We start from the raw sequence: 26,191 nt of genomic DNA, 5'->3' as shown, positions 1-26,191 counted from the left end.
GAATGTCAATTTTTTGTCAAAATTATGTTTTCGTTCAATTATAATTCTATAACATCTTGTCTATCATCTCTGAAAATATCTTGGCAGAATTCACTAATGCTTTTCTTACTTAGATTTTTTTGTCTTGTTTCCAGCCAAAATATCTAAAAATTCTTGACTCAGGAATGATTTTCTAGACGAGTAAAAATTATTGTATTGTTTTTAGTAAAAACAGGTCAAAATGAAGTGAGTTTTTGCTTAAAACAAGCAAAATAATCTGCCAATGGGGTAAGAAAAATAATCTAGTTGTCTGCTTGAAATAAGATTTTTTTTTTTTTACGCCATTGGCAGATTATTTTGCTTGTTCTAAGCAAAAACTCACTTCATTTTGACCTGTTTTTACTAAAAACAATACAATAATTTTTACTTGTCTAGAAAATCCTTCCTGAGTCAAGAATTTTTTGATATTTTGGCTGGAAACAAGACAAAAAATCTAAGTAAAAAAAGCATTTTTTGCAGTGATATGTTAAGTACAAGCTGCGGAGGCGCTTTCTCTGAAAACCACAAAAACAGTTGACCTATCAAAATAAACCATATTTAATGAAGGTGTATCAATGCACATTCCCCGCCAGTCCTGTGTAAACTACGGCATGCAAAGTTTTATTTCTTTCTTTATTAATATCATGAGATGGCGGCACGCAACAATGCAATCTGAAGTGCTGTTGCTGCTCATTTCAACGATCTTTTCAATCAAATCTCAATCTTGATCTCAGTGCCCTAAACAAAGTTATAATGGACTATTTCACATCCAGAATGATGAAGTTACTAAAGAGGAGTCCGATGATAGTCTGTTATATGAAAAGGAGCACAAACATTTCTAAATGTAAACTACAAGGTTCACTATTCGTGCTATCAAAAGGGATGATCAAAAGTTCAGAGACTATGCCCATCATGATAAACAATGAAAAACAGATGCTAGTCTGTTTGTGTAATGGTGCAGTATAGCACTTCTGACTTGACAGACAACTCTTGTTAAACCCGCAACGTTAAAGTAAAACCTGTCTCACTTTAAACCAGTTTTTCTTCAAATTCCATTTCTGGAAATCATAGCTTTTGGCCAACTTTTTGTTATGTTCAAGCTGTATAAAAACAGTTTTGGAAAGGCCTTGAACCCAGCTTTCATATGGTATCAAAACCTAAAAAAGCTCAAATTTCACCATGTGCTGACTTGTCCTAGTTTGCGTCACATATGCAGACCAGATAATTAGATATTGGTCATTGTAAATTGTAGCAGTCAATAACAATATTCCTCCATAATTCTTGAAAAAAATTTTAACACCATAGAAAAAAAAAAACAAGAAAAAAAAAACAAATGCACTTGGGCATGGTTTTATTTTAGGCACTGGCTATTTGCACTAAGTAAAAATAGCATATTTTCTTAAGGATAGATGCTATTTACACTAAGTGCAAATAACAATGGGTTCTATTTACACTATGTTGAAATAGCAGGATTTTCTGATATTTATAATACTAATTGCAAATAGACACAATTATCTGCACATCAGTTGTAGTACGTTAAAACAGCATGCAGTAATTACATATTGAGTGTAAATTATAGTTTTAATTCAATTTATTAAATGCCACTGCCTTATTGGGACAAAAAGCCTTCCCTAATCTAACCCTAATCTACTTTATTTTCAACCTTTCCATTATATCCTTCATTTTTATTGAAAATAAATGCCTTTCTGATGTGATATGAGATTTGAAAAGGGAGAAAAAAAGTTTGCCAGAAGGGGGATTCAAACCCAGATTGGTCAGTGATATGTAGAATACTACTAAAATTTAAATTAATCTAAACTACATGTTGAATTATATCCTTGAGCAGCAAATCAGCATCTTAGAATGATCTCTGAAGGATCATGTGACACTGAAGACTGCAGTAATGATGCTGAAAATTCAGCTTTGATGACAGAAATCAATTACATTGTACAACATATTCACATAGAAAGCCGCTATTTTAATTTGCAATAATATTTCACATTTTAACAGCATTTTTGATCAAATAAATGCAGCCTTAGTGAGCAGAAGAAACTTTTTATATAAAATAAAAAATCTTACTGATTACATCCGTATGTACAGTTAGCTCAGGATTCAGCTGTCGGTCATGTTGTAGTTTATCTATCTCCAGTGTAAGAGTTGATGTGTGTGTGTTCAGGTATAATGTGAGTCAGCTGGAGGAGTGGCTGAGAGATAAGAATCTGATGACATGCGGCGCAAAAGAGACACTGGAGCCGTTGATTCAGGCCGCACAACTACTGCAGGTCAAGAAGAAGACGGATGAGGACGCTGAGGCCATCTGCTCCATGTGTAACAGCCTCTCTACAGCACAGGTAACACACACTCCAGATCAGCATCTGCTTTCTATCTGTTACAGACCACTCTATTCATGTTTGTGTAAGTAGATTTAGGGCCCAATTCTGACTATTTACTAGTTGCTTATTAGCATATGCCTCTTATTGCACTGCAAAATAATGCTTTTCTTACTTAGATTTTTTAGTCTTGTTTCCAGCCAAAATATCTACAAATTCTTAAATCAAGAAGGATATTCTAGATGAGTAAAAATTATTGTCTTTGTTTTTTAGAAAAACAAGTCAAAATTAAGTGAGTTTTTGCTTAGAAAAAGCGAGTAAGCAAAAATATTGTATTTCAAACAGAAAACAATATTTTTTCTTACCCCATTGGCAGATTATTTAGATTTTTTCAAGCAAAAATGCACTTAATCTTGACTTGTTTTTTCTGAAAACAAGACAATAATTTTTACCTTCTTGATTTAAGTATTTGCTGATATTTTGGCTGGAAACAAGACAAAAAATCTAAGTAAGAAAATGTTTGCACTGTAACATTGGCTGTTTATTAGCACTTAAAAAGCACTAATTCTGCATGAAAATATTCTACATCTCTAATCCTACCCAAAACCTCAACTTAACTATTAATAAGCAGCAAATTAGGAGTTTACTGACAAAAAAAATCATACTTAATGGTGAGAATTGGACCTTAAAGTGTGACCATAGATTTTTTTAGTCAGGCTTACATTATCAACCAAAGATTTGCAGTCTTTTTTTTTAATTCAAGTGGTAAAAAAAAACCAATGCATTAAGCTAGAATAAAATATTTTGGTTTGCAAGCAGATACCCTGTTCTTTCTGTTGATGTTTTATAAGTTCAGATATTCAAAAAAATATATACAAATTAATAATAGGTATTACATAAAGAAATAGTCAACTTACAAGTATACTTACAGTATAAAACTCCTAAACTAGTAGTTTACTGAGACTGTACTTCAAAGTGTACTAAAAATGCATAAAAAATATTTAATTAGTAAACTATCAGTATACCTATAAGTTCACTTTTAGTATACTTGCAGTACAAACTAGAAACATAGACGTAAACTAGTTGCGTACTCTAAGTTTACTACTGTTATACTTAAAGTATACTTTTAAGAAAGTGGGCCAATTTAGTCCCAATGAGTATTGAAATAGTACACTTAAAAGTATACTACTAGTACACTGATATTTGTATACTCACTACATAAAGTAGTACCTTTACTTAAGTATACTTAATAAAAAAAACTTGCAGTATACTTCTTTTTGGTAAGGGTAACACACTCACTCATCTCTTATTTTGTGTCCAGATTGTAAAGGTGCTGAACTTGTATACGCCTGTCAATGCGTTTGAAGAGCGTGTGTCAGTGCTGTTCATAAGAACAATACAGGTATGTTACAAAAACTCAACCTTATAATACTTCTTATGCTTTTAAAGCCATGATATGTTTCATCAAATCACGAGTGTTTCCTCTTCCAGACACGTTTACGTGATCGAAAGGAGTCGCCTCAGCTGCTGATGGACACCAAAGTCATCTACCCAGTCACCTTCCCCTTTAACCCCTCCTCCCTGGCCCTGGAGACCATTCAGATACCCGGCAGCCTCAATCTGGCCTTCCTCACTCGTGTGTAGACCTGTCAATCACCTCACCTCAACCAATCACACGGCAGGAACAGGGAGCCAAAATATATGAATAAAAAAGTCATGATTATAGGTAAATAAGCCACACACTTGAAGAGAATGCGATTTAGACCATGTCAGTCCTTCTTTTTGCACTTCTTCGTCACTTTAATTTATTCAATAAAAGAGCGAATCTCACAAAACCTCTGAAGTACGTGTTTGGGTCACAATATCACAGTGGAAAAAAATGCTTTTCTTACTTGTCTCCAGCCAAAATATCTAAAAATTCTTAAATCAAGAAGGATTTTCTAGACAAGTAAAAATTGTCTTGTTTTCAGAAAAATAAGTCAAAATTAAGTGCGTTTTCGCTTGAAACAAGCAAAGTAATCTGCCAATGGGGTAAGAAAAATAATCTTGTTTTCTATTTGAAATAAGATTTTTTTCACTTACCCCATTGGCAGAATTTTTGTTGTTTTTTTTTTGTCTTGTTTTCAGCCAAAATATCTAAAAATTATTAAATCAAGAAGGATTTTCTAGACGAGTAAAAATTGTCTAGTTTTCAGATAAAAACAAGTCAAAATTAAGTGCATTTTTGCTCAAAACAAGCAAAATAATCTGCCAATGGAGTAGAAAAATAATATTGTTTTCTGTTCAAAATAAGTTTTTTTGCTTACCCCATTGGCAGATTATTTTGCTTGTTTCAAGCAAAAACTTACGTAATTTTGACTTGTTTTTTTCTGAAATGAAAATCAATTTTACTCATCTAGAAATCCTTCTAGATTTAAGAAGTTTTTTAATATTTTGGCTCGAAACAAGACAATAATTTTCACTCATCTAGAAAATCCTTCTTGATTTTAGAATTTGTAATATTTTGGCTGGAAACAAGACCAAAAAAAATCTAAGAAAAGCATTTTTGCAGTGCAAAAGAAATGCACAAGAAGCTTAAAGAAAATGAAGCTCATCTTTAGGACCATTAATAGTTTGACATTGTGATACTATTTTAATGAAAATCAATCACTTTCTCCCCAAAAATGCTCATTACTGAAATAAAAAAAAAACATTGTACAGTATTTGCTAACATATGCTGATTAAAATAAATAATTGGACTTCACCTGAATGCAGTAATTAATTAATAATTAATACCATGAAAGTAATAAAAAAAAGGAATGTTTTCCACAAATAAAAAAAATAATAATAATCTTATAATATTTTCGGTAACACTTTATTTTAAGGATCAGGAATTAGACAGTAATTAATGACTAATAACTGCATTTGTAAATGACTAGTTATGGACTTGTATGCCATTACAAGCTATTTATAAGGCTTTTATTGGCTGTTAATGTTGGTCTTATAGACCCTTTATATTTGTTTCTGTCCTAACAGTGTATTAATTAGCTAAACATAAACTAATAGCTTGTATTGTGCAAATTACAAACTTTATAAGTTATCAGTACACTATGCAAATGTGTAGCTTATAAGTATGAAATAAATATAGAATAGGAATTTCATCAGACATTTAAATTAGCTGAAAAACAGTTACACAAAAGCAGTCTTCTAGCAGTTGTTCCATACTAATAAATGATTAATAAACAAAATATTCCCCATTCCCTTAATGTATTAACAGCTAACAAGCACATTTCTCACTAATAAATGCTGTATTACTTCAGATTATGTTCCCTATTCTAAAGTAGAAAAGAGACATGATTGCAGTGAAGAATTCTGTCTTTATTGTTTGATGGTTCAACAAGAGAACAAACTACAGATGAGACACATCTGCAAACTTTCATGTCGCTTTCTACTTTAGAATAGGGAACATAATCTGAAGTGATACTGAATGTATTAGTGAGAAATGTGCTTGTTAGCTATTAATAAATTCAGGGAATGGGGAATATTTAGTTTTTAAACCATTTGTTAGTATGGAACAACTGCTAGAAACTTTGTGTAAAAGTGTTTTTCTGTTAATTGAAATGTCTGTATATGTATATTTATTTTATACTTATAACCTGCACATTCACATAGTGTATTGAGAACTTATAAACGTGTGTAATTCACACAATACAAGCTATTAGTTTGTTTTATGTTTAGCTAATTAATACACTGTTAGGACAGAAACAAGTATAAAGGGTCTATAAGACAAAAATAAGACAAAAGCCTTATAAATAGCTTGTAATGGCATACAAGTCCATAACTAGTCAAATGCAGTTATTAGTCATTATTTACTGTCTAATTCCTGATCCTTAAAATAAAGTGTTACCATTTTTTCTTCTGACTTCGTGACCTGGATGTTTTTGTGAGATTCACCTCTTAAACTGGAAAAAAACTTCAGAGATGTTTCACTTACCGAACGTTACGAAAGGAAGAATGAAGCTCAAAATAATTCGTTCTAACACGAATGCCTTCTCAGATCAGTTCTCAGTTGACGGGGCTGTATAATCTTATACATATATAAATATCTATGAATATGTATGATGCTAGGATATTTTATTTATTGCTTTACCCTATCAGATATTTAGTTTTTTTCTCTGAGAGGCTAGCTAACATGGATATCCAGTTGCTGAACATACTCTAGTCCTCATTGCACTCATTCATGTCAGATGAATAACTTAGGCTCGATTAAAAAAATAAAAAATAAAGACGTTGGATCTCTGCTGACTTGATTAGCGTAGGTGTTTATTTGTTAGTAGCGTGTGGTGATGTTGATTAGCTAATAAATAGTCACGTCTGGTGTAACTCTGGCGGAAAGAAAACTCTGCGTCTCTTCCTCAAGAGCTTCCTCAAGTTTACGTCTCTCATCTTCAGCAGCCATTTCCAAAGAGATGGTCCAGTCCAGACCCAGTGCATGATGGGATTGTTTGGGTTTGCTTTATACTGAACCGCTCTGTCAGCATCGAACATATCAAGAGCGTGAGATCTTAGTAACCAGAGCTAGTTCTGGTGGAATCTAGACTCTAGGAGGAGGTTTAATGTGGTTTCAAGTGGCTTGGGCCGCTGGTATAGACCCAGTCAAATATCAAAAGAAATAAAATAGAAGATTAAACCTATTGAGTAACACTTTGTAATAACTGCATGCTGTGAACCATTAATTAAGCATTAATAAATAGTCAATTCATTATTTATAAAGCATTATCCCTACATTAATAGACAGTAGTAAGCAGTTTATAAATACAGCTATAATGTTTTCTTCTTGATTTAGGAGCATATCGATAATATTTCATATTTGTACTTTCATACTTTATTAAGGATTTATTTATCTTTTCTAAACTAAGTATTGTGTTATTTACAACCCAGTTATTTAGTTTCGAAATCATCATTTCGAAAGAGTAAGTAAATGATTAATAAACTATTTAAATGTATCTACACATCTTCACTTCACTTTTTTTGTCTTGTTTCCAGCCAAAATATCTAAAAATTCTTAAATCAGGATGGATTTTCTAGACAAGTGAAAATTATTGTCTTGTTTTTAGTAAAAACAAGTAAAAATTAAGTGAGTTTTTGCTTAAAACAAGCTAAATAATCTGCCAATGGGGTAAGAAAAATAATCTAGTTGTCTGCTTGAAATAAGATTTTTTTTTCTTAGCGAAAACTCACTTAATTTTGACTTGTCTAGAAAATCGTTCCTGATTCAAGAATTTTTAGATATTTTGGCTGGAAACAAGACAAAAATTCTAAGTAAGAAAAGCATTTTTTGCAGTAAATTAGTTACTCAGTGTGTTAATAAATGATTTATTAATATGTATTCTTACTAAAATTCATTATTAATTGAGGTGGTTAACTATTTTTGTGAGCTCGTCTAAAGTAAGGACTACTTATGCCTCGGTAAAGCTTTTACAAAGAAGATTTAAAGGTTGAGTTATCTTCTAGTTCATTTATTTTGTTGACCTATATTTATCTTATCATGTTTTTTTTTTTTCATTTTGTTGTTTATTTAGTTCATTTTTTATTTTTACACTGCAAAAAATGCTTTGCTATCTTAGATTTTTTTGTCTTGTTTCCAGCCAAAATATTTAAAAATTCTTAAATCAGGAAGCATTTTCTAGACGAGTAAAAATTAATGTCTTGTATTCAGAAAAAAAAGCCAAAATTAAGTGCATTTTTGCTTAAAACAAGCAAAATAATCTAGTTTCGTCTGTTTGAAATAAGATTTTTTTTCTTACCCCATTGGCAGATTATTTAGCTTGTTCTAAGCAAAAACTCACTTAATGTTGACTTTTTCTGAAAACAAGAAAATGATTTTTACTTGTCTAGAAAATCCTTCTTAATTTAAGAATTTTGACATATTTTGTCTGGAAACAAGACAAAAAAATCTAAGCTAGAAAAGCATTTTTGCAGTGTATATATTGCTTTATTGTTCATTTCATATCTAGTGTACAGTTGTACATTTATTTTTTGTGTCTTCAAATATCTCTATGTTGTGCTTGTTTGTTTTTTTCTATTTAGAAGACACATGAGCCTATAAATCTCTTTTGTAAAAGCTTTCTGAGACATAAATAGTCCTTATTTTAGACAAACTCACAAAAATAGTTAACTAGCAACTACTAAATGTTTTATAACTACCTGAATTAATCATTAATTACAGTAGGAAAATGTCTTAATAAAGCATCTATTACTATATGTCTAAATATGCATAAATGTACTTTTTTATACTATTAATACACTTTCCAAATGATCTTATGAATCTCTGACAACGCCTAAATAAGTGGTTTGTTAATAATGAAATACTTAGAAATTAATTGTCATTAATTAATTATGAAAATACAAATATTAAACATAATCGATATGCTCATAAATCAAGAACAAAGCATTTATAGCTGCGTTTATAAAAAGCTTACTATTGTCTATTAATGTAGAGACTGCACTGTAAAAAGTTTTCACCAGATTCAACTTAAAAACCTTAGTTTAGCAGCTGCCTTAAGTTTTTAAGTAGCCTGGCAAGCCAGACCCACATAAATGTAGGGTCTGGGCACTCTCCATAGACAGGGCTCAACCGGAGAGGTGGGATAAACGGTTGTCTTTCAAACTCCTCTCCACGCAATAGGATAGCGCTACAACCAATCAGAGACTTAGTCGGTCAGGTGACGTAGTCAGAGCGACGAAGATTTTTAACAAAAATCAGTGCACTGTGCAGTCTGTCAGCCAAATAATAGACATAGATGGGCACTAAACCTTTAAAAGTAAACAAAAACATGCACAGACAAATCCAAATTACACCCTGCGGCTCGTGACGATACATTGATGTCCTAAGACACGAAACGATCGGTTTTTGCAAGAAAATGAACAGTATTTATATAATTTTCTTTTTACCTTTGATACAAACCCACGTCCATCTGTCATGAGCACGAGTTTAGCAGATCTATGATTCGACTCGTCACATGTGAACGCGCTTTGATGTAGTATACGCAAACACCGAAAGGGGAAATATGTAAAAAAAAAAAGTCCAGGATGAGTTTGCGCAATCAAACATAATCTTTTTCAGCTTTAAATGGGTTTGAACAACCAGGACAAGCGCAAGTAATTACCATTTTGAATAGCCGCTATATCCACAATCTCTTGTGCTGTGTAAACAATGAGTGTCGTATACACGCCACAGATCGCTTCCGGTGTTTGCGTATTCTACACCACAGCGCGTTCAGATGTAACGAGCTCCTGCTCAGGACACATGGACGTGGCTGTGTATCAAAAGTAAAAAAATATATAAATACTGTTCAGTTTTCCACGCTTAATTCACGGAACCAGGAATTCATGTCTGACTGAACTTATGGTCGCAGTTCAGTCGTCATCATGTTAAGCCCGCCCACCGACTCGTGATTGGCCCGGTACATCTTGGATTTTTCGGAAATTTAAGTGAATTGAGAGTAACTAGACTGACCTTAGAAGCAAATGTAATTTGCTGCCGCTAGGGGCGCGTCTAGATTCTAGGCTAGTTTTTAAGTTGAATCAGCTTAAAACTACAAGTCATTTAAACGTATTACAATAAAAATTAGTTGATCTAACTTGTGAGTTTAAATGACTTAAGTTGATTTAACTTAAAATGTTAAGGCATCTGCTAAAGTTAAGTTTTTAAGTTGAAACCGCTGAAAACTTGTATGTTTTTGAGTATGTACTAATGCTTAACTAACGGTTCATAACGTGCCGTTATTATAAAGTGTATAAAGGAACATTATGATTGCATTGTTGCATTAATTTCATGACATTCGTCAAAAATTCTATTGTAATGCTGTATATACAAATACTACCAGGACCTTACCATTTAAATATCATCATTTATTATTTTTTTGTATTAGAGTAATTGATGGAGAAATGGCAAAAAAACACAGTAATACACTTTTTACACACACTTTTTTTCTTTAGATTTTTTGTGGTGAAGTAAGACACACAAGAACAGTTTCCGTCAGACTCAAAGAGGCATCTTGTATGCACAAAAGCACACTGGATATCCCTACAGAACTATAAAGAAACCCCAAACTACTGACTCTCTCAACTCATGATTGAAGATGGATGTTATCCAAAACCTGCTGTTATTTATTTCAGTATTATATGTTTTAAAGGTTCGAAGCGGCTGTTGTTTTTAATATATAGACAAATTTCTTTTTGTGACTTGTTTTGCTCGTTTGTCTGTCGTGTTCACATCTCATCAGTATTATCTTGAATGTGTCAGGCAGCTTTTATTGGAAAGCTGTTTTGATCTGCAACTCCTGAAACTGAAGCAGTCACCTCAGTGCAGCCATGCTTTCCATCACACAAAAAATACATTATTTCGAAGGTCAAAACATGCATGATGATACTTCATTTCTACACTCTACTGCATGGGTTTGTAGCTTTTAAAATCTTCCACACTGGTTTAGTGTGTTATTGACCATTAACAAACAGCTTTGGGTCTAAATAGAAAGTCTTATGCCATTTCACTGTAGATTTTAACATGCCTTACTATAGTTGCAATCCGTCCTGTATCACACAGAGCTTCTGTAGCATTCTGCTTTCTGATGGAGATCAATGTTTGTTATGCATGACCATGCAAAGACCATTTTTAACAAATTTTGTATTGTTTTCCAGTGTTGTTTTTTCTTTTTTGCACATCTTCATTTACATTTATCATGTATACCTCATTTTTCCACATTTTACGCATTTGCAAAAATGTAGTATGTATAAAAATGCAAATATCTAATCGGGTAATTTAACATATTCTCTAAAAAAAAATACTTTGTTTACATATAATTAGTTTTTTGTTGTTGTTGTTTACTGGAAAACAAGACAAAAATAGCGTTCAGTGCAGTGTATTCAAATTTAGAGTAAATCAAATTCAGCATTTGAGTGTCATTCACACTTTTCTAGCTTAGATTTTTTGTCTTGTTTCCAGCCAAAATATCTAAAAATTCTTAAATCAAGAAGGATTTTCTAGACGAGTAAAAATTATTGTCTTGTTTTCAGAAAAAAACAAGTCAAAATTAAGTGAGTTTTTGCTTAGAACAAGAAAAATAATCTGTCAATGGGGTACGCAAAAACATCTTATAACAAAAAAAAAACCCAATTATTTTTCTTACCCCATTGGCAGATTAGTTAGCTTTTTTTTTACTTTTTTTTTTCTAAAAACGAGACAATTTTTACTCATCTAGAAAATCCTTCTTGATTTAAGAATTTTTAGATATTTTGGTTGGAAGCAAGACAACAAATCTAAGCTAGAAAAGCATTTTTTGCAGTGCAGGAGTTTTATGATCATGGGACCATTGTGCGTATGTGACCTTTGCTTTTTTTATTGCGTTTGTTCAGTTCTTGTGATACAAATAAAAATGGTTGAAAGATTTACAAATGCAATTTGATAGAAATGCATATCACTTCAAATGAAAAAGAATGAAATTGTACTGGAACACAACAAACGGAAAATGTAAACAAATCACTGAATGTTGACGTGTTTGTACATGCTTTTATTTGCATCCTCATATTTTAGATAAAGCCTTTACCTCTGAATGGACGACGTTTCAATGTAACACCTTTGTTTCTGTGGCGTTTCACATTCTATAATTTGCTTTGACATTTCTGAACTGTAAACCTGTAATATTCCTATTGAAATGGGTATACATTAACAAAATGATTTGCACATTTAAAAAAAAGTACCGATCCTAAAGCCCCGTTTTATTCTTTCCCCAGCTCAGTTCTGAAGTGGTTTGTAAAAAGTGACATGCACATTACATCAGCTATCGTAGTCTATCGCTATCAGCGTTCACGCTTGTATAAAGACGGCTTATGCAGACATTGATAGTCGCTGTAGTAATGCGGATCAGCTCAACATCTCATATGTTTGCTATTCCTTCAGCTAGTTTCAGACTGGATTGGGCTGATTGAGGTCTTGAAGGGGGATGTGTTTAACTGAAGGACCAGAGAGTTTGTAGTAGCTGTAATTATTTCATGTGTTCATCAATGCAATTTCATGGAGCGATATACTAATGTCAAAAGCTGTTCAAGTCAAATAAATGAATTCAGCACTATGTGAATGTTTGCTTTTTCATTATATTACAAAAGCATTTAACATATTTCTACTTCAAAATGGCAAACTTGGATTTTGGAAGATAACGGGGAAGGGTAGGGGTCCCAAATTTTTGGTACAGTTGGTAGATTTAAAGAAGAAATGGTGAAAATGCATCTTTTATTGTCTATAGCTGGCAGTCAGGTTTTATTATTATTATTTATTTATTTCTGTTGGTCTTGGATAGAATCCATGATGCCATGTAACTGGAGAAGAACCTCCAGAAGAAAAATAGCTCTTTTTTTGTTTCATCTGACCACTCCTAAAAAGCGGTGGGCATTGGTTCGTCCATTGGAGAGGGAACCGTCAGTCTGCTAACTGCGCGCGAGGTCCCAATCTTCGAGCGGCCATTCCTCCCAGTTGGCTGTATTTTCAAACATTTGTAAGAAAGCTTCAACATCATCGTGAGCTGTCATCTTGTGTAAGAGCCGGGCAGCCCGCATTCGGGGGTCAGGTAGTGGAACTGGCGATGCCATAGAAGAACCATTTTTGGTTCGACAAAGAACTATTCGGTTAAAGGTTCTTTAAAGAACCATCTCTTTCTTAACTTTTTATAATCTGAAGAACTTTCTTTCGCCACAAAGAACCTTTTGTGAAACAGAAAGGTTCTTCGGATGTTAAAGGTTCTTTATGCAACCATTTAGACAAAAAAGGTTCTTCTATGGCATTGTGAAGCACCTTTATCTTTAAGAGTGTAGTGGTAATGTTTTCTGTGTGAAGACACTTCAACAAAACAGTTCACTAAAAAATTCAATTCTGTCATCATTTACTCACCCTCAATTCCAAACCTCTATAATTTTCTTTTTTGGGCTGAATATAAAAGAATGTTGGTAACCAAACAGTTTTTCAAACTTTCTGGTCTAGCTTTCTCAAGCCAATTTATCTAGTTGTTAACTAAAACTAAAACCATGAAACAATGCTTTAAAAAATAGACATTAACTCAAATAAAATAAAATAAAATAAAATGTAGAAAAAAAAATAAAAAAATAAGACAAAACAAAGTTCCATTTTAAGTCTAAGTTCTAAAATCATAAAAACTTAAACTAAGAATTTAATAAATACCCATATAAATGACTAAATACTAAAACTTTAACTAAAAAAAAAAAAAAAAATCTAAATAAATTTGCAAGTATGTGCTTTAAAAAGTTCTTCACAGCGATGCCATAGAAGAACCATTTTTGGTTCCACAAAGAACCATTCAGTCAGAGGCTCTTTAAAGAACCATCTCTTTCTTAACGTTTTATAATCTGAAGAAGCTTCTTTCTTTCGCCACAAAGAACCTTTTCTGAAACAGACGTTTCTTCAGATGTTAAAGGTTTCTATGCAACCATTTAGACAAAAAAGGTTCTTCTATGGCATCGTGAAGCACCTTTATTTTCAAGAGTGTAGTCCCATTTGAAGTTCCAGTTGTGTCTGATAACTGAATATGCTAGAGTTTGTTTTTGGATGGAATCATTTCAAATGTTTATAGGTTTTGGTTATATTGTTCAATAAAGCCGTAAGCCCTGAGAAGCTGTGGTTTGCAGCCATATTAGAACAGCGGTCTCGTGCATCTTTTAATAATTAATCAGTTGAACTTTCCTCAAGAATAAGTATCTAAATGTAAGTCCCAAGAAGCAGAATACTCAATACAAAATACATGTGGAAAATATTTCAAATTCTTTACAGTTTGCTAACTCTTTACAGTTTGACATGCTCACCTGGAAGCAGCAAAAAAATAAAATAAATAAATAAATAAATTTACTTAATTTTTATTTGGCAAGTTTTTGCATGCACATTTTTTAAGTAAAATAAAGTAAAATTAGCAAAGGAAATTAGTAAATTTAACGTTAGAATATGATGAGTAATTTCTACTTAATAATTTTAAGTTCACTCAGCAACGGTTTATAAACTTACAAAAATGTACGTATTAGCAAGTAGACAGCTCTTTATTGTTTTTGAGGTTATATGTTGACTCAATGTAGTTACTAACCAAATAAACACAAACACCTCAATACTTGGGCGGATGATACACAGAGATGCTAACAGTTTTTCTTAGTTTTTGAGTAAGAATGGGTCATTTTGAGTAGAAAATGAAGCAAGTTACCTAACCTAACAACTAGCAACCATAAAACAGTGTAAATAAATAGTTTTTACCTTATTAATTATAAAAAAAACTTCATGTTCATGATGGGAACATGATCATGACTTTGATATTTACTTAATCTTTGTAAAAATAAACAATTCCAAGTAAAATATATTTATAAGTTCCAATTTTTAATTCTACAAGCCTAAATTAAGTACTAATATTAAATTTACCCTTTTTCTTTTTTTATTCTTGCCTGAACTCAGTTATTTAATGTAGAATTTTTTTTTTTTTCTGTATTATTTACTTCACCACAAAATCATTTTTATCAGTGTATATTTCCACTACTTAATTTTTTTCTAGAAGCAAGGGAAGGAAAAATAAACATGAAAGGAAGGTGAAATAAAACATTTTAGTCCGTCATTGACCAGCACTAGTTTGGTAAAATTTTGTATTGGAAAAACCTACTATTTAATCACATGTTGACATTCATTTAAACAAAACAAACAACCCAGTTTTTAATGTTTTCATATCTTTAATTTAATATTACTTAGAAATTTTTCAAATTGACTCGCAAACACACTTGTGAATTTCATTAAACATTTGAGTTGATCTATGAATAAAAATTAAGATTGTGTTACATTGCTTTGTGCAACAAGAACAAAAATCTTCTCTCTAAACGTTTTATGAATAATAACATTAATATTTAATTCAGGTGATACAAATTATGTATAACAATTATTAAATTCATTATTATGAACAAATAAATATTTCCACTAAAATGATTTTCAGCTTGAATAGGCACAAAAGTATTATTTGTCAGGGTTCACCTGTGTGTGCAATAGGACTCTTATTTTGAAGTTTCCCAGTTTACATTTCCTTTATTTATTTCCTGTTTATCTTGATTTCCTTGGTTCACAATTATCTTCACCTGTGTCTAGTTTAGTTCTCATTATCCTTTCTGTCTTTAGTGATGTTGATCTGTTGAAGTTTTCTTTGCTAGTGTTTTTACCCGTTTGAACGTCACTGCACTTCTACAGATATTTGAGTACATAACCTAAACCTAACCACTTCTCAACAATGTAAAACAAGGGAAAGAAGACTATCTATTAGAAACACAATAATATCCCCTAATTTTCAGCAGCCCAATAAATTAAATGTGTAATAAATATAGTAAATACAAGTACAGACACATTTTAGACAGTAAAATTATCAAGATATCTACCATAGTATATTGGCCAATTTAAAACAATCCGCATTGGTAAACAGACACGAAAAAGCACTCCTGTATAAAGACACGCTGAGCTCAGGGACGAGTGCCACTGGAAATCTTGACTTCTCTTTTTTATTAAGATAATTTACTCCCTTTTTGTCATCTAAGATGTTAATGTCTTTCTTTCTTCAGTCGATAAGCAATTAAAATAAAAATTTTAAGTTTGGGCAACATGTAATGTTAAGTTGTACTACACGAAAACATGGATATTTGAGTTGAGTTAACTTAAAATTTTAAGTTTAAACAACATGAAATGTTAAGTTGTACTACAATTATGTTTCTTGAGGAAAATATTTCAGGAATTATCTCCATATAGTGAACATCAATGGTGCCCTGAGTTTGAACTTCCAAAATGCAGTTTAAATGCAGCTTTAAAGGACTCTAAATGATCCCAGCCGAGGAAGAAGAGTCTAATCTAGTGAAACGAAAAGAAATTGACAATTTATATACTTTTTAACCTCAAACACTGATCTTGTCTAAGTGTGTTTTTTTTTTTCCGGTTCAATATGTCAATACAGTTAGGGTATATCGAAAAACCTCAATATCACCCTACATCGCTGTTTTACCCTTTTTTTTTTTTTTTTGTAAAGGGCATTTGCATGTTTACTTTGTAAACACTGTGTTGGTCCTTCTGCAGTGATTTAGAACAACTGTAATTGTTCTTAAAATATCAAGAGTTTTTTGCTGTTGCAGAAGTAAGAGGTCTATCCGTGCTGGATATATTGGTCCGGATCGCTAAAGACCCAAATATGTAATAGTGATTGGCGAAACATTCATGCATTTAAGGGTTTAACACAGCTTCAAATGGCTCTTAACGATCCCAGCCGATGAAGAAGGGACTTGTCTAGCAAAATGATCAGTCATTTTCAAAACAAATTGACAATTTATATACTTTTTAACCTCAAAGACTCTTCTTGTCTAAGTCTGCATGAACTCTATTTTTTTCTGCCCAAGACCGAAAAACTCCAATCTCATTTTCTTTCTCATTTTTAAATTGTCAATTTGTTTTGAAAATGACTGATCATTTTGCTAGATAAGTCCCTTCTTCATCGGCTGGGATCGTTTAGAGCCATTTGAAGCTGTGTTAAACCCTTAAATGCATGAATGTTTCGCCAATCGCTATTACATATTTGGGTCTTTAGCAATCCGGACCAATATATCCAGCACTAGGGTTGCCACTTTTAATACCCAAAAATAAGGGACGCATTCGGAGGGTGTTTTTTGCTACTTTTTAGAAATGGTGTCTATATACCCCGTATGTAATAATGTAATAATGTCCCATATCTCAAAAATGCTGCAGTAAAAAGGTTTCATATGAGTTTTGCATATAATATGGGCCGTCCTGAATAAGAACTGATCATTGTTTTTTTCTACTTATTAGACTCTAAAGTCTAAATGTCCTATTTCTCAGAAAAGAACCGTCAAGTACACCAATAAATAAAACGGATATTAAAGCAGAAATGCAAATAAATAAGTTAGTAAAAATTCATGAGCATTTTGTAGTATTATCTCTCAGTCCTGGGCGTCTAAATGAAAAGCGCTCTGCAAGCGCGTTCTCTCTGTGTTGTTTCTGAAACTACCGTAATCACTGTAGTATGCGCGCACACTTAAAATCAATCGCGGCTGGATTGACCGTGTTTTTCTGAACCGCGGCTGGCTTTACCGCAGTGATTATTTGCATGAGACGCTGTTTTAATTTTTTTTTTATAAAAAATACGGGACAAAACCCGTCCCGTATTGATTCAAAACGGGACGCGCAATTTCATTCTCAAATACGGGACGATTCCGTATTTTAAGGGACGGGTGGCAACCCTATCCAGCACGGATAGATCTCTTACTTCTGCAATAGCAAAAAACTCTTGATATTTTAAGAACAATTACAGTATAATAAAATAAAGCATGTATTATTACCTTTTGAAACATAGAAGCCTTCAATTTGAGCAGATGATTTTACCATCGCCATTACTCTCAAAGCGCATTCACAGTACATTCAGCATCTGGCTCGTATTCGCGATCTCAACCATATTCTCAAAGCTATCGTTGTCAATGACTTCAAAATCATTATTTTGATCACTGGCAGCTTATTCACCGCATCCACCAACAAATAACAGTGATAGTTATATTTTATTGCGTACAGTAAGCCATTCAAACAAGTTCTATTTCTGCTGATGATATTCCATTGTTTTATGCCTGCGATAGTTATGAGTGAAACATCACATCATTATTGTCTATCAAACCGTGACACCTAAAGGACTAAAGGTGAATTACACGGATTTAGTCATCAGATATTTACATATTTTTGTGCACGATAAATATACTTACACTATTTACACACCTCGGGTTTCTAGCGACCCTATACACTTTTTACAAAAAAATTTTTTTTTTCTTTTTATATTGTTTATAATGAATAGATTAAGGAATATTAAGAAAGTTGATGTCAAACTGAAAAAAATGAAGGAGGGAGAGGGTAGTGAACGATGTCCCGGGTCGCTAAAGACACGAGGTGTGCATTTAAGGGTTAAACTACATTTTGCACGTTCAAACTTGGGTGCACCATTGACATCCATTATATGGAGATAATTCCAGATGTTCTTCCTCAAGAAACAATTTCATATCGATTATCTGTAAAAATTAAATTATCTGTAAATATTTTGTTCTGGAAGTGAACTTCTCCTTTAATTAAAGCTGTATGGCAGGACTATTCTATATTGTTAGATCACAGAGTTTAACTGTTGATCCACTGTACAGCCTAAACCCAGGATAGAGCGGCTGAGTGAATTTGGTTTGGACTCTCTGGATGAGCGTCATTGTGTCAGAGACGCTGTAGAAGGACAGAGTTCCTGCACTGGGATCCACATACACCCCTATTCTACGACTGACGGCTTTTACAGGGAGATCAGTCTCCATATTGTTGTGTCTGAATGAGTATCTGGAGTTGGAGCAGAACAAACTCCAGGACTGATCATTACATCCAAACAAACTCATTGTGTTCGTTCCCTTGCGACTGATGTGTTTATATGACACTGATATTCCCACATCCCCACTGCACTCCAGCTCCCAGTAACAGCTTCCCTGCACACTCTCTCCACACAGAACCTGATAATACACATCAAATCTGTCTGGATGGTCAGGATACCGCTGCACTGTGTCAGTGTATGTAGCACACCTGTTCCTCTCCAACAGACGGATGTGCTTATTTGCAGTGTTCGGATCAAGAGTGAACTGATGAGAATCTGATGGAGATCAAATATATCAGTGATCAGAAAACATTTAAATATTACAGTTTTGGTTTTGATGTAGCCGAACACTTTATAACTCTATAAATTATTTGATCGCCTGCTAATTTTTTATTTTTTTTATTCAAAAGTGATGTTACTGCTGGCAAAACAATAAGGTGGAATGTGGAATGTTTCCTCAAATAAATCAATAAATCAGAGAACATTCCAAAATAACATTTTCATAAATTAATAATGAGAATGCTAGCAAAACATATTTCGAACATATTCGCATTAGAGGACCTGCCTTATGCAGAATACGTTTGTTTAATGTTGCTTCTGAATGAAGTCCATTTTTATTGTAGAGAAATATCTTGTTATTAACTACACAATAAAAAAAATTGTTTCAACTTAAAGAAGTGTACGTGCTGCCTTAAAAAAGTTTAGACAACATGAAATGTTAAGTTGTACTACATGAAAATGTGGATATTTGAGTTGGGTAAACTTAAAAAAGTGTTGGTGCTGCCTTAAAATTTTAAGTTTAAAAACTTTTACAGTGTATATGTATGTTTTTTACAGTGTATATGAAGACAAATAAATAGATTTAAAAAACTTTAAAAAGTGTTGGTGCTGCCTTAAAATTTTAAGTTTAGACAACATGAAATGTTAAGTTGTACTACATGAAAATGTGGATATTTGAGTTGAGTAAACTTAAAAAAGTGTTGGTGCTGCCTTAAAATTTTAAGTTTAAAAACTTTTTAAAAAACTTTGTTTTTTTACAGCGTATATGAAGACAATTAAATAAAAAAAAACTTAAAAAAGTGTTGGAGCTGCCTTAAAATTTTAAGTTTAGACAACATGAAATGTTAAGTTGTACTACATGAAAATGTGGATATTTGAGTTGAGTAAACTTAAAAAAGTGTTGGTGCTGCCTTAAAATTTTAAGTTTAAAAACTTTTTTAAAAACTTTTTGTTTTTTTACAGCGTATATGAAGACAATTAAATTTTTTTTTTTTTAAAGTGTTGGTGCTGCCTTAAAATTTTAAGTTTAATATGAAATGTTAAGTTGTACTACATGAAAATGTGGATATTTGAGTTGAGTAAACTTACAATTAAACAATTAAATAAAAAAAAAAGCAATTAAATTTTGCCTATATAATTTCACTTGTTTTCTTTGTAACTTACACTGAAGGAAGTCCTTTCTGGTCCTCAGAACAATGTTAATGTGTTTCACTGTGAAAATGAACAAAAACAGGTAATTCTCAAGAGGAAATACTATACATCTACATCTGTAATAATGTCCGTGTTCTTAGATTTTCAACATGATACTAGATGAAGTAGCATTTTTTCATGGTAAACATATGTTTAGTGCTTAACCTACCAGAAATCCTTTTGATTTCCTCTTTACAGAATTTCTCAATTTTCTCTCTCATTTGACAGATAGATTGTTTTACATCATTAACAGAGAGAGGTGAAGTGACAGTAATTCTCTCTGCAGGTTCAAGAGGTGTAGACAAATACTGAAATCCCTACAATTAAAAAAAAAAATCAATTACAGTTGAAAATATTCAGCTTTTGTTGACTTCTCTTCAGTGATTTGCCTTTAACACAATAATCGAAGACACTTTAGTTGCTTAGAGAGCCAGTAAATTATGTAAAATGTCCTGTTTCACAACTATTACATCTGTTACCTGCAGGAAATGGATGTGATCATCTGTGTGTTTAAGTTGCTCCAGCTCAGCTTGTCTCCTCCTCAGATCATTGATCTCCTGCTCCAGTCGCTCCAGGAGTCCTTCAGCTCGACTCACACTAGCCTTTTCCTGATCTCTGATCAGCCGCGTCACATCAGAGCGGTTTTTCTTAATGGAGCGAATCAGATCAGAAAAGATCATCTCGCTTTCCTTCACTGCTGCCTGTGCAGAGCGCTGTTAGACACAGATCACAATCACAGCAGGTTACAGACGGGCTACAAGGAAACACTTACGAAAAAGTACTTAAAATGACATTTAAGTATACTTGACTTATACTTAGAAAAAGTCTAAGTATATTTGAGCTCTACTTGTGCTCTGAGAATCTGTGTTTTCAGTGTTATACTCTAGGGGTGCTATTGCACATCATCTGAACAGAATTTCCCAAACACAAGTGAAGAAGAAACCGACACAACAGATGCTTCCACATGTAATCTAACACAATCATCAGACATAAAACAGCATCAAAACCATAGATATGGAAAACTGTGTAACGTTATGGAATAAAATGTCCACCCATGAAGAGGAAATAATGACTGTCAAGCTTTGGGCTGTTGATCAACTCCATCTACATTTGGACTATCATCAATAGTCTTTTTGTTCAAAATGTAATTTATTAATTTATGAAACTTACCCACATTCAAGTGTTTAAAAAAAGAATGCATGAAGCTAGAATAAAATGTTTTTGTTTACAGATCCCCTGTTCTTTCTTTTGATGTTTTGTTCAGATATTCATATAACAAAATATATACAAATTAATACCTAAATAGGGACATAGTAGTATACTTAAAGTATGATGTAAAGTTCACTTAAAGAAAACTTGAGTATACTTGCAGTATAAATCTACTAAACTAGTAGTTTACTGAGAGTATACTTCAAAGTGTACTAAAATGCATAAAGAGAATTTAATTAGTAAACTATCAGTATACCTTTAAGTTCACTTTTAGTATACTTGCAGTACAAACATAGATGTAAACTAGTTGTATACTCAAATTTTACTACTGTTATTCTTAAAAGTACACTCTTATATACTAGAAAGTGGGCCAATTTAGTCCCAAGGAGTATTGAAATAGTACACTTAAAAGTATACTACTAGTACACTGATATTTGTATACTTACTACATAAAGTATATTATACCTTTACTTAAGTATACTTAATAAAATAAACTTGCAGTATACTTGTTTTTGGTAAAGGGTGTCCTGTATCTGCAGCTGTTCTTCTTCTTTTTCAGTACTCACCTTATGAGACTCCACAGCGTCTCTCAGCTCCTGAATGTCTTTCTCCCGCTCCTGGATTCTCTGCTGGAACTTCATCTGTGTCTTTTTCAGGTAGCTCTGTAGAACATAGAACAACATGAGAAATGATTCATAAAAATAAATATTACAAAATCATCATGTGAAATGTTATATAACTTAAATACTGTATTGGTGGATTTTTCAGACCCTTACGTTTAAAAGTTTATTTTATTTAGTATACTTAAGTAAAGGTCAAGTATATTTTTAAGTATACTTTATGTAGTAAGTATACAAATATCAGTGTACTAATAGTATACTTTTAAGTGTACTATTTAAATACTCATTGGTACAAAATTGTCACACTTTCTAGTAAATAAAAGTATACTTTAAGTATAACAGTAGTAAACTTTGAGTACACAACTAGTTCACATCTATGTTTTCAGTTTGTACTGCAAGTATACTAAAAGTGAACTTATAGGTATACTGATAGTTTACTAATTAAATACTTTTTATGCATTTTTAGTACACTTTGAAGTATAGTCTCAGTAAACTGCTAGTTTAGTAGTTTTATACTGCAAGTATACTCGTACGTTTTCTTTAAGTGAACTTTGCATCATACTTTAAGTATACTATGTCCCTATTTAGGTATTAATTTGTAGATATTTTGTTATATGAATATCTGAACAAAACATCAAAAGAAAGAACAGAGTATCTGCTTGTAATCAAAGACATTTCATTCTAGCTTCATGCATTCTTTTTTATAAACACTTGAATGTGGGTAAGTTTCATAAATAAAAAATAAAGTGGGCCAATTTAGTGCCAATGAGTATTGAAATAATACACTTAAAAGTATACAACTATATTTGTATATTTACATACTTAAAAACATACTTGAACTTTCATTCAAGTATACTTCTTTTTGGAAAGGGTTAGGATCTTATGGATTCAAAACTGTCATTTTATGGACTTTTTTTGCTACAAATCTCTGTTTGTGTTCCACAGAAGACCAAATATGGCATGAGAGTGACTAATTGATGAATGGATTTTATTTTTGGCTGAAGTATGCTTTTAAAGCACGACTACTGTGTGATTTGAGTTCATACCTCTTTCTCTGTTCTCTCTGCTGCAGCTGAGACCGTGTCGTGGTTCTTATGTTTATACATCGTACACAGCGTACAAATACAGTGCTGGTCAGTGCGGCAGAAAACCTCTAGCAATCGGCCGTGTTGAGGGCAGATCATCTCCTGCAGTCGTCCAGTGGCGTCCATCAAATAGTGTCCCTTATCTTTAAAGAAACTCTCATGCTGTTCAAGGTGGCTTTGACAGTAGGAGCTCAGACACACCAGGCAGGACTTGACGGCTTTGTGCTTTCTTTCAGTACAGACGTCACACTGCACATCTCCAGCACATCCTGCCTTAACAGGAACAGGAACCTCTGCTAGTTTAGTATTCTTAAATTTCTCCACCAGTTCAGCCACCAGTGTGTTTTTATTTAAAGCAGGTCTCGGAGTGAACTTCTGTCTGCACTGAGGGCAGATGTAGTAAGTCTTCTGATCCTGATGAGTCCAGCAGTCAGAAATACATGTCATGCAGTAGTTGTGTCCACAGGGAATGGTCACTGGGTCCTTCAGGAGATCCAGACACACTGGACAGATGAAGTCCTTCTGATTCCATGAAACACTGGCTTCTGCCATTTCACCACATGTGCACAGAAACAGAAAAAACACACAACAGTTCGGCAACTTCGCTTGACGGGTTTCGTTATCTCTGAACTGTAAACGACTGGAATGTTTCCTGATTGTTTGCTGGGTGTGGTGGTGTGCATAAAGGTGTGTCTGTAAGCTCTGACTCACCTGTTATGTAACCTGCACATTAGCAGATTTAAAGGGATATATACCCTTATTTTATTAGGTATAGTTAAGTAAAGGTCATATATATTTTTAAGTATACTTTATGTAGTAAGGATACAAATATCAGTGTACTAGTAGTATACTTGTAAATGTACTATTTCAATACTCCTTGGGACAAAATTGGCCCACTTTCTAGTATATAAAAGTATACTTTAAGTATAACAGTAGTAAACTTTGAGTACACAACTAGTTTACATCTGTGTTTTCAGTTTGTACTGCAAGTTTACTAAAAGTGAACATATAGGTATACTAATAGTTTACTAATTATTTTTTTTTTTTGCATTTGCATTTGCACACTTTGAAGTATAGTCTCAGTAAACTGCTATTTTAGTAGTTTTATACTGCAAGTACGGTGGCCGAGAGAGCTCAACACTTAAGAAAACACATGCAAACAGAAAAAAAGCGCTGCAAACACAAACACAAAGCGCTGCAAACAGCACGGAGCACAATGGAAATGTTTCAGGGGGACCTCAAAAAGTGACGAACACATCTGGGACCTGATTATTTGTTCAGTGGCTGTTGGTCAGAGCTGGAAAAAGTTGCTTTCGCGTCCCAGATCTCAAAGCAATTTTGGACAGTTTCATCAAATACATCAATTTGTGCTACAAAGCCGTCAGAAACACACAAAAAAATGTAATTTTACTTGAATTAATCTGTAAATGAACCTTTTTTTATAAAATTATACAAGTATAAGCATGGTTCATGTAGGCATATATGCTCAAAGTAAATTAAGAATACTGTTGACACAAGTGCTTGTGAAGCAAGGATAACTACAAAATTATCATGCACAATGTTCGTCACTTTTTGAGGTCCCCCTGAAACATTTCCGTTGTGCTCCGTGCTGTTTGCAGCGCTTTGTGTTTGTGTTTGCAGTGCTTTTTTTGTGTTTGCAGCGTTTATGTATTTGTGTTTGCGTTGCGAGGACTTGCAGCGCCTGTGTTGTCAAACTGATGAAGATGGTTTTTTTTATTTGTTGTCATTTCTTTCTGTTTGCATGTGTTTTCTTAAGTTGCAGCGCGTTGAGCTCTCTCTGCCACCATATTGCAAGTATACTCATAAGTTTTCTTTAAGCAATCTTTACATCATACTTTAAGTATACTATTATGTCCATACATAGAAACATACAACATACAAAACATCAAAAGATAGAACGGGGTATCTTCCTGTAAACAAAACCATTTTTTCTAGCTTCATGCAATCTCTTTTTTATAAACACTTGAATGTGGGTAAGTTTCTGAACCTCTAATAGTCTTGGCCATCTTTGTGGAGAGCAACAATTCTAATTCTCAAATCCTCAGAGAGTTCTTTGCCATGAGATGCCATGTTGAGCGTCCAGTGGTCAGTATGAGAGAATTGTACTTATAGCACCAAATTTTAACTGTTCTAATACAAGATACACAAGTTCGTATGGTTCTGTCAAGCAGATAAAAACATAAACATGATGAATAGGACATGTGTCTTTGCATGGTTAAACAACACACTGCTGTTATCACTTAGGGTGTACTCACTTTTGTTGCCAGCTATTTTGACAATAATGGCTGTGTGTTGAGTTATTTTCAGAGGACAGTAAACAGTACATATACTGTGAGTACTCGCTTTTGTGAGATACTGTATATAAAAGGTTCACAAAGTGTCATTCACACAAACACTAAACACCATCGTAGTAACACACATGAAACTTAAATAATGCAATAAACATTCATTGAACATGCAACTCTAATGTACAAAACTAATAAGAAAAAACTTAGAAGGAACAGTTATTTAAACAAAAAAACATTACATTTGAAATGTAACGCAGGGATTTATTCACTGTAAATTTTACATTCTTTTTCACTTCGGAAACCAGTATACTACCGTACAATTACATCCAACGTCCAAGACAGTTTTTCACCGTATATAGTAACCATTTAACAGGATTTTACTGTCATTTTTACAGTCTTTTACCATTAAATTCACGGTCATTTCTTACAGTGTATGTCAGTACATTCTGTGACCGATTTTTTTTAATTTTCCTGTAAGGGGGAGGCAGGAATGCATCTGAAAAGCAATGTATTTACACAGACTTTTTAGTGCAGATCAGGGTTGACATGAATGCACTCAAAGCAAATAAGATTGCAGAAATAATTTTATGAAATGATGTTATGAACGAATTAGTCTTAATGGATGAGTCAGGGAATCATTTGATTTGTTTAAAAGGGACTGATTTGTTCAGGAAAGCCCATATTCAAGTACACAGCACTGCTAAC

The 26,191-nt window shown here is 33.0% G+C and overlaps 2 protein-coding genes across 2 annotated transcripts in view; one reads left to right on the top strand and one right to left on the bottom strand.

Moving 5' to 3' along the window:
* Positions 1-12,460, top strand: part of myo5aa (myosin VAa) — an 87,943-nt gene extending 75,483 nt beyond the window's left edge. The window contains exons 39-41 of the mRNA XM_073849987.1: positions 2,195-2,369; positions 3,670-3,750; positions 3,840-12,460. Coding sequence (XP_073706088.1) covers positions 2,195-2,369; positions 3,670-3,750; positions 3,840-3,992 — 409 coding nt within the window. The 3' untranslated portion in view covers positions 3,993-12,460. The remainder of the gene's footprint in view (positions 1-2,194; positions 2,370-3,669; positions 3,751-3,839) is intronic.
* Positions 12,461-14,438: 1,978 nt separating this feature from the next.
* Positions 14,439-23,802, bottom strand: LOC141346039 (tripartite motif-containing protein 16-like). Its single transcript, XM_073850957.1, has 6 exons — positions 23,139-23,802; positions 22,039-22,134; positions 20,743-20,976; positions 20,433-20,580; positions 20,237-20,284; positions 14,439-19,069 (listed from the first exon to the last, which is right to left on the bottom strand). Exons 1-6 carry the CDS (start codon positions 23,727-23,729, stop codon positions 18,540-18,542), a joined length of 1,647 nt encoding a protein of 548 aa, XP_073707058.1. The 5' UTR covers positions 23,730-23,802; the 3' UTR covers positions 14,439-18,539.
* Between the last annotated feature and the right edge of the window lie 2,389 nt (positions 23,803-26,191).

This window comes from Garra rufa, chromosome 11 (assembly GCF_049309525.1).
Source record: "Garra rufa chromosome 11, GarRuf1.0, whole genome shotgun sequence".
Taxonomy (NCBI): Eukaryota; Metazoa; Chordata; class Actinopteri; order Cypriniformes; family Cyprinidae; genus Garra; species Garra rufa.
The sequence above is the reverse complement of the archived record's forward strand: the minus strand, read 5'-3'. Positions and strand labels throughout refer to the sequence as shown.

Coding starts and splice junctions, on each gene's coding strand:
- LOC141346039 (XM_073850957.1), bottom strand. CDS start 23,729: ATGGCAGAAGCCAGTGTTTCATGGAATCAGAAGGACTTCATCTGTCCA. Junction 22,135..23,138: donor CAGAGAGAACAGAGAAAGAG/GTATGAACTCAA, acceptor TATGTTCTACAG/AGCTACCTGAAAAAGACACA. Junction 20,285..20,432: donor GGAAATCAAAAGGATTTCTG/GTAGGTTAAGCA, acceptor TCATTTTCACAG/TGAAACACATTAACATTGTT.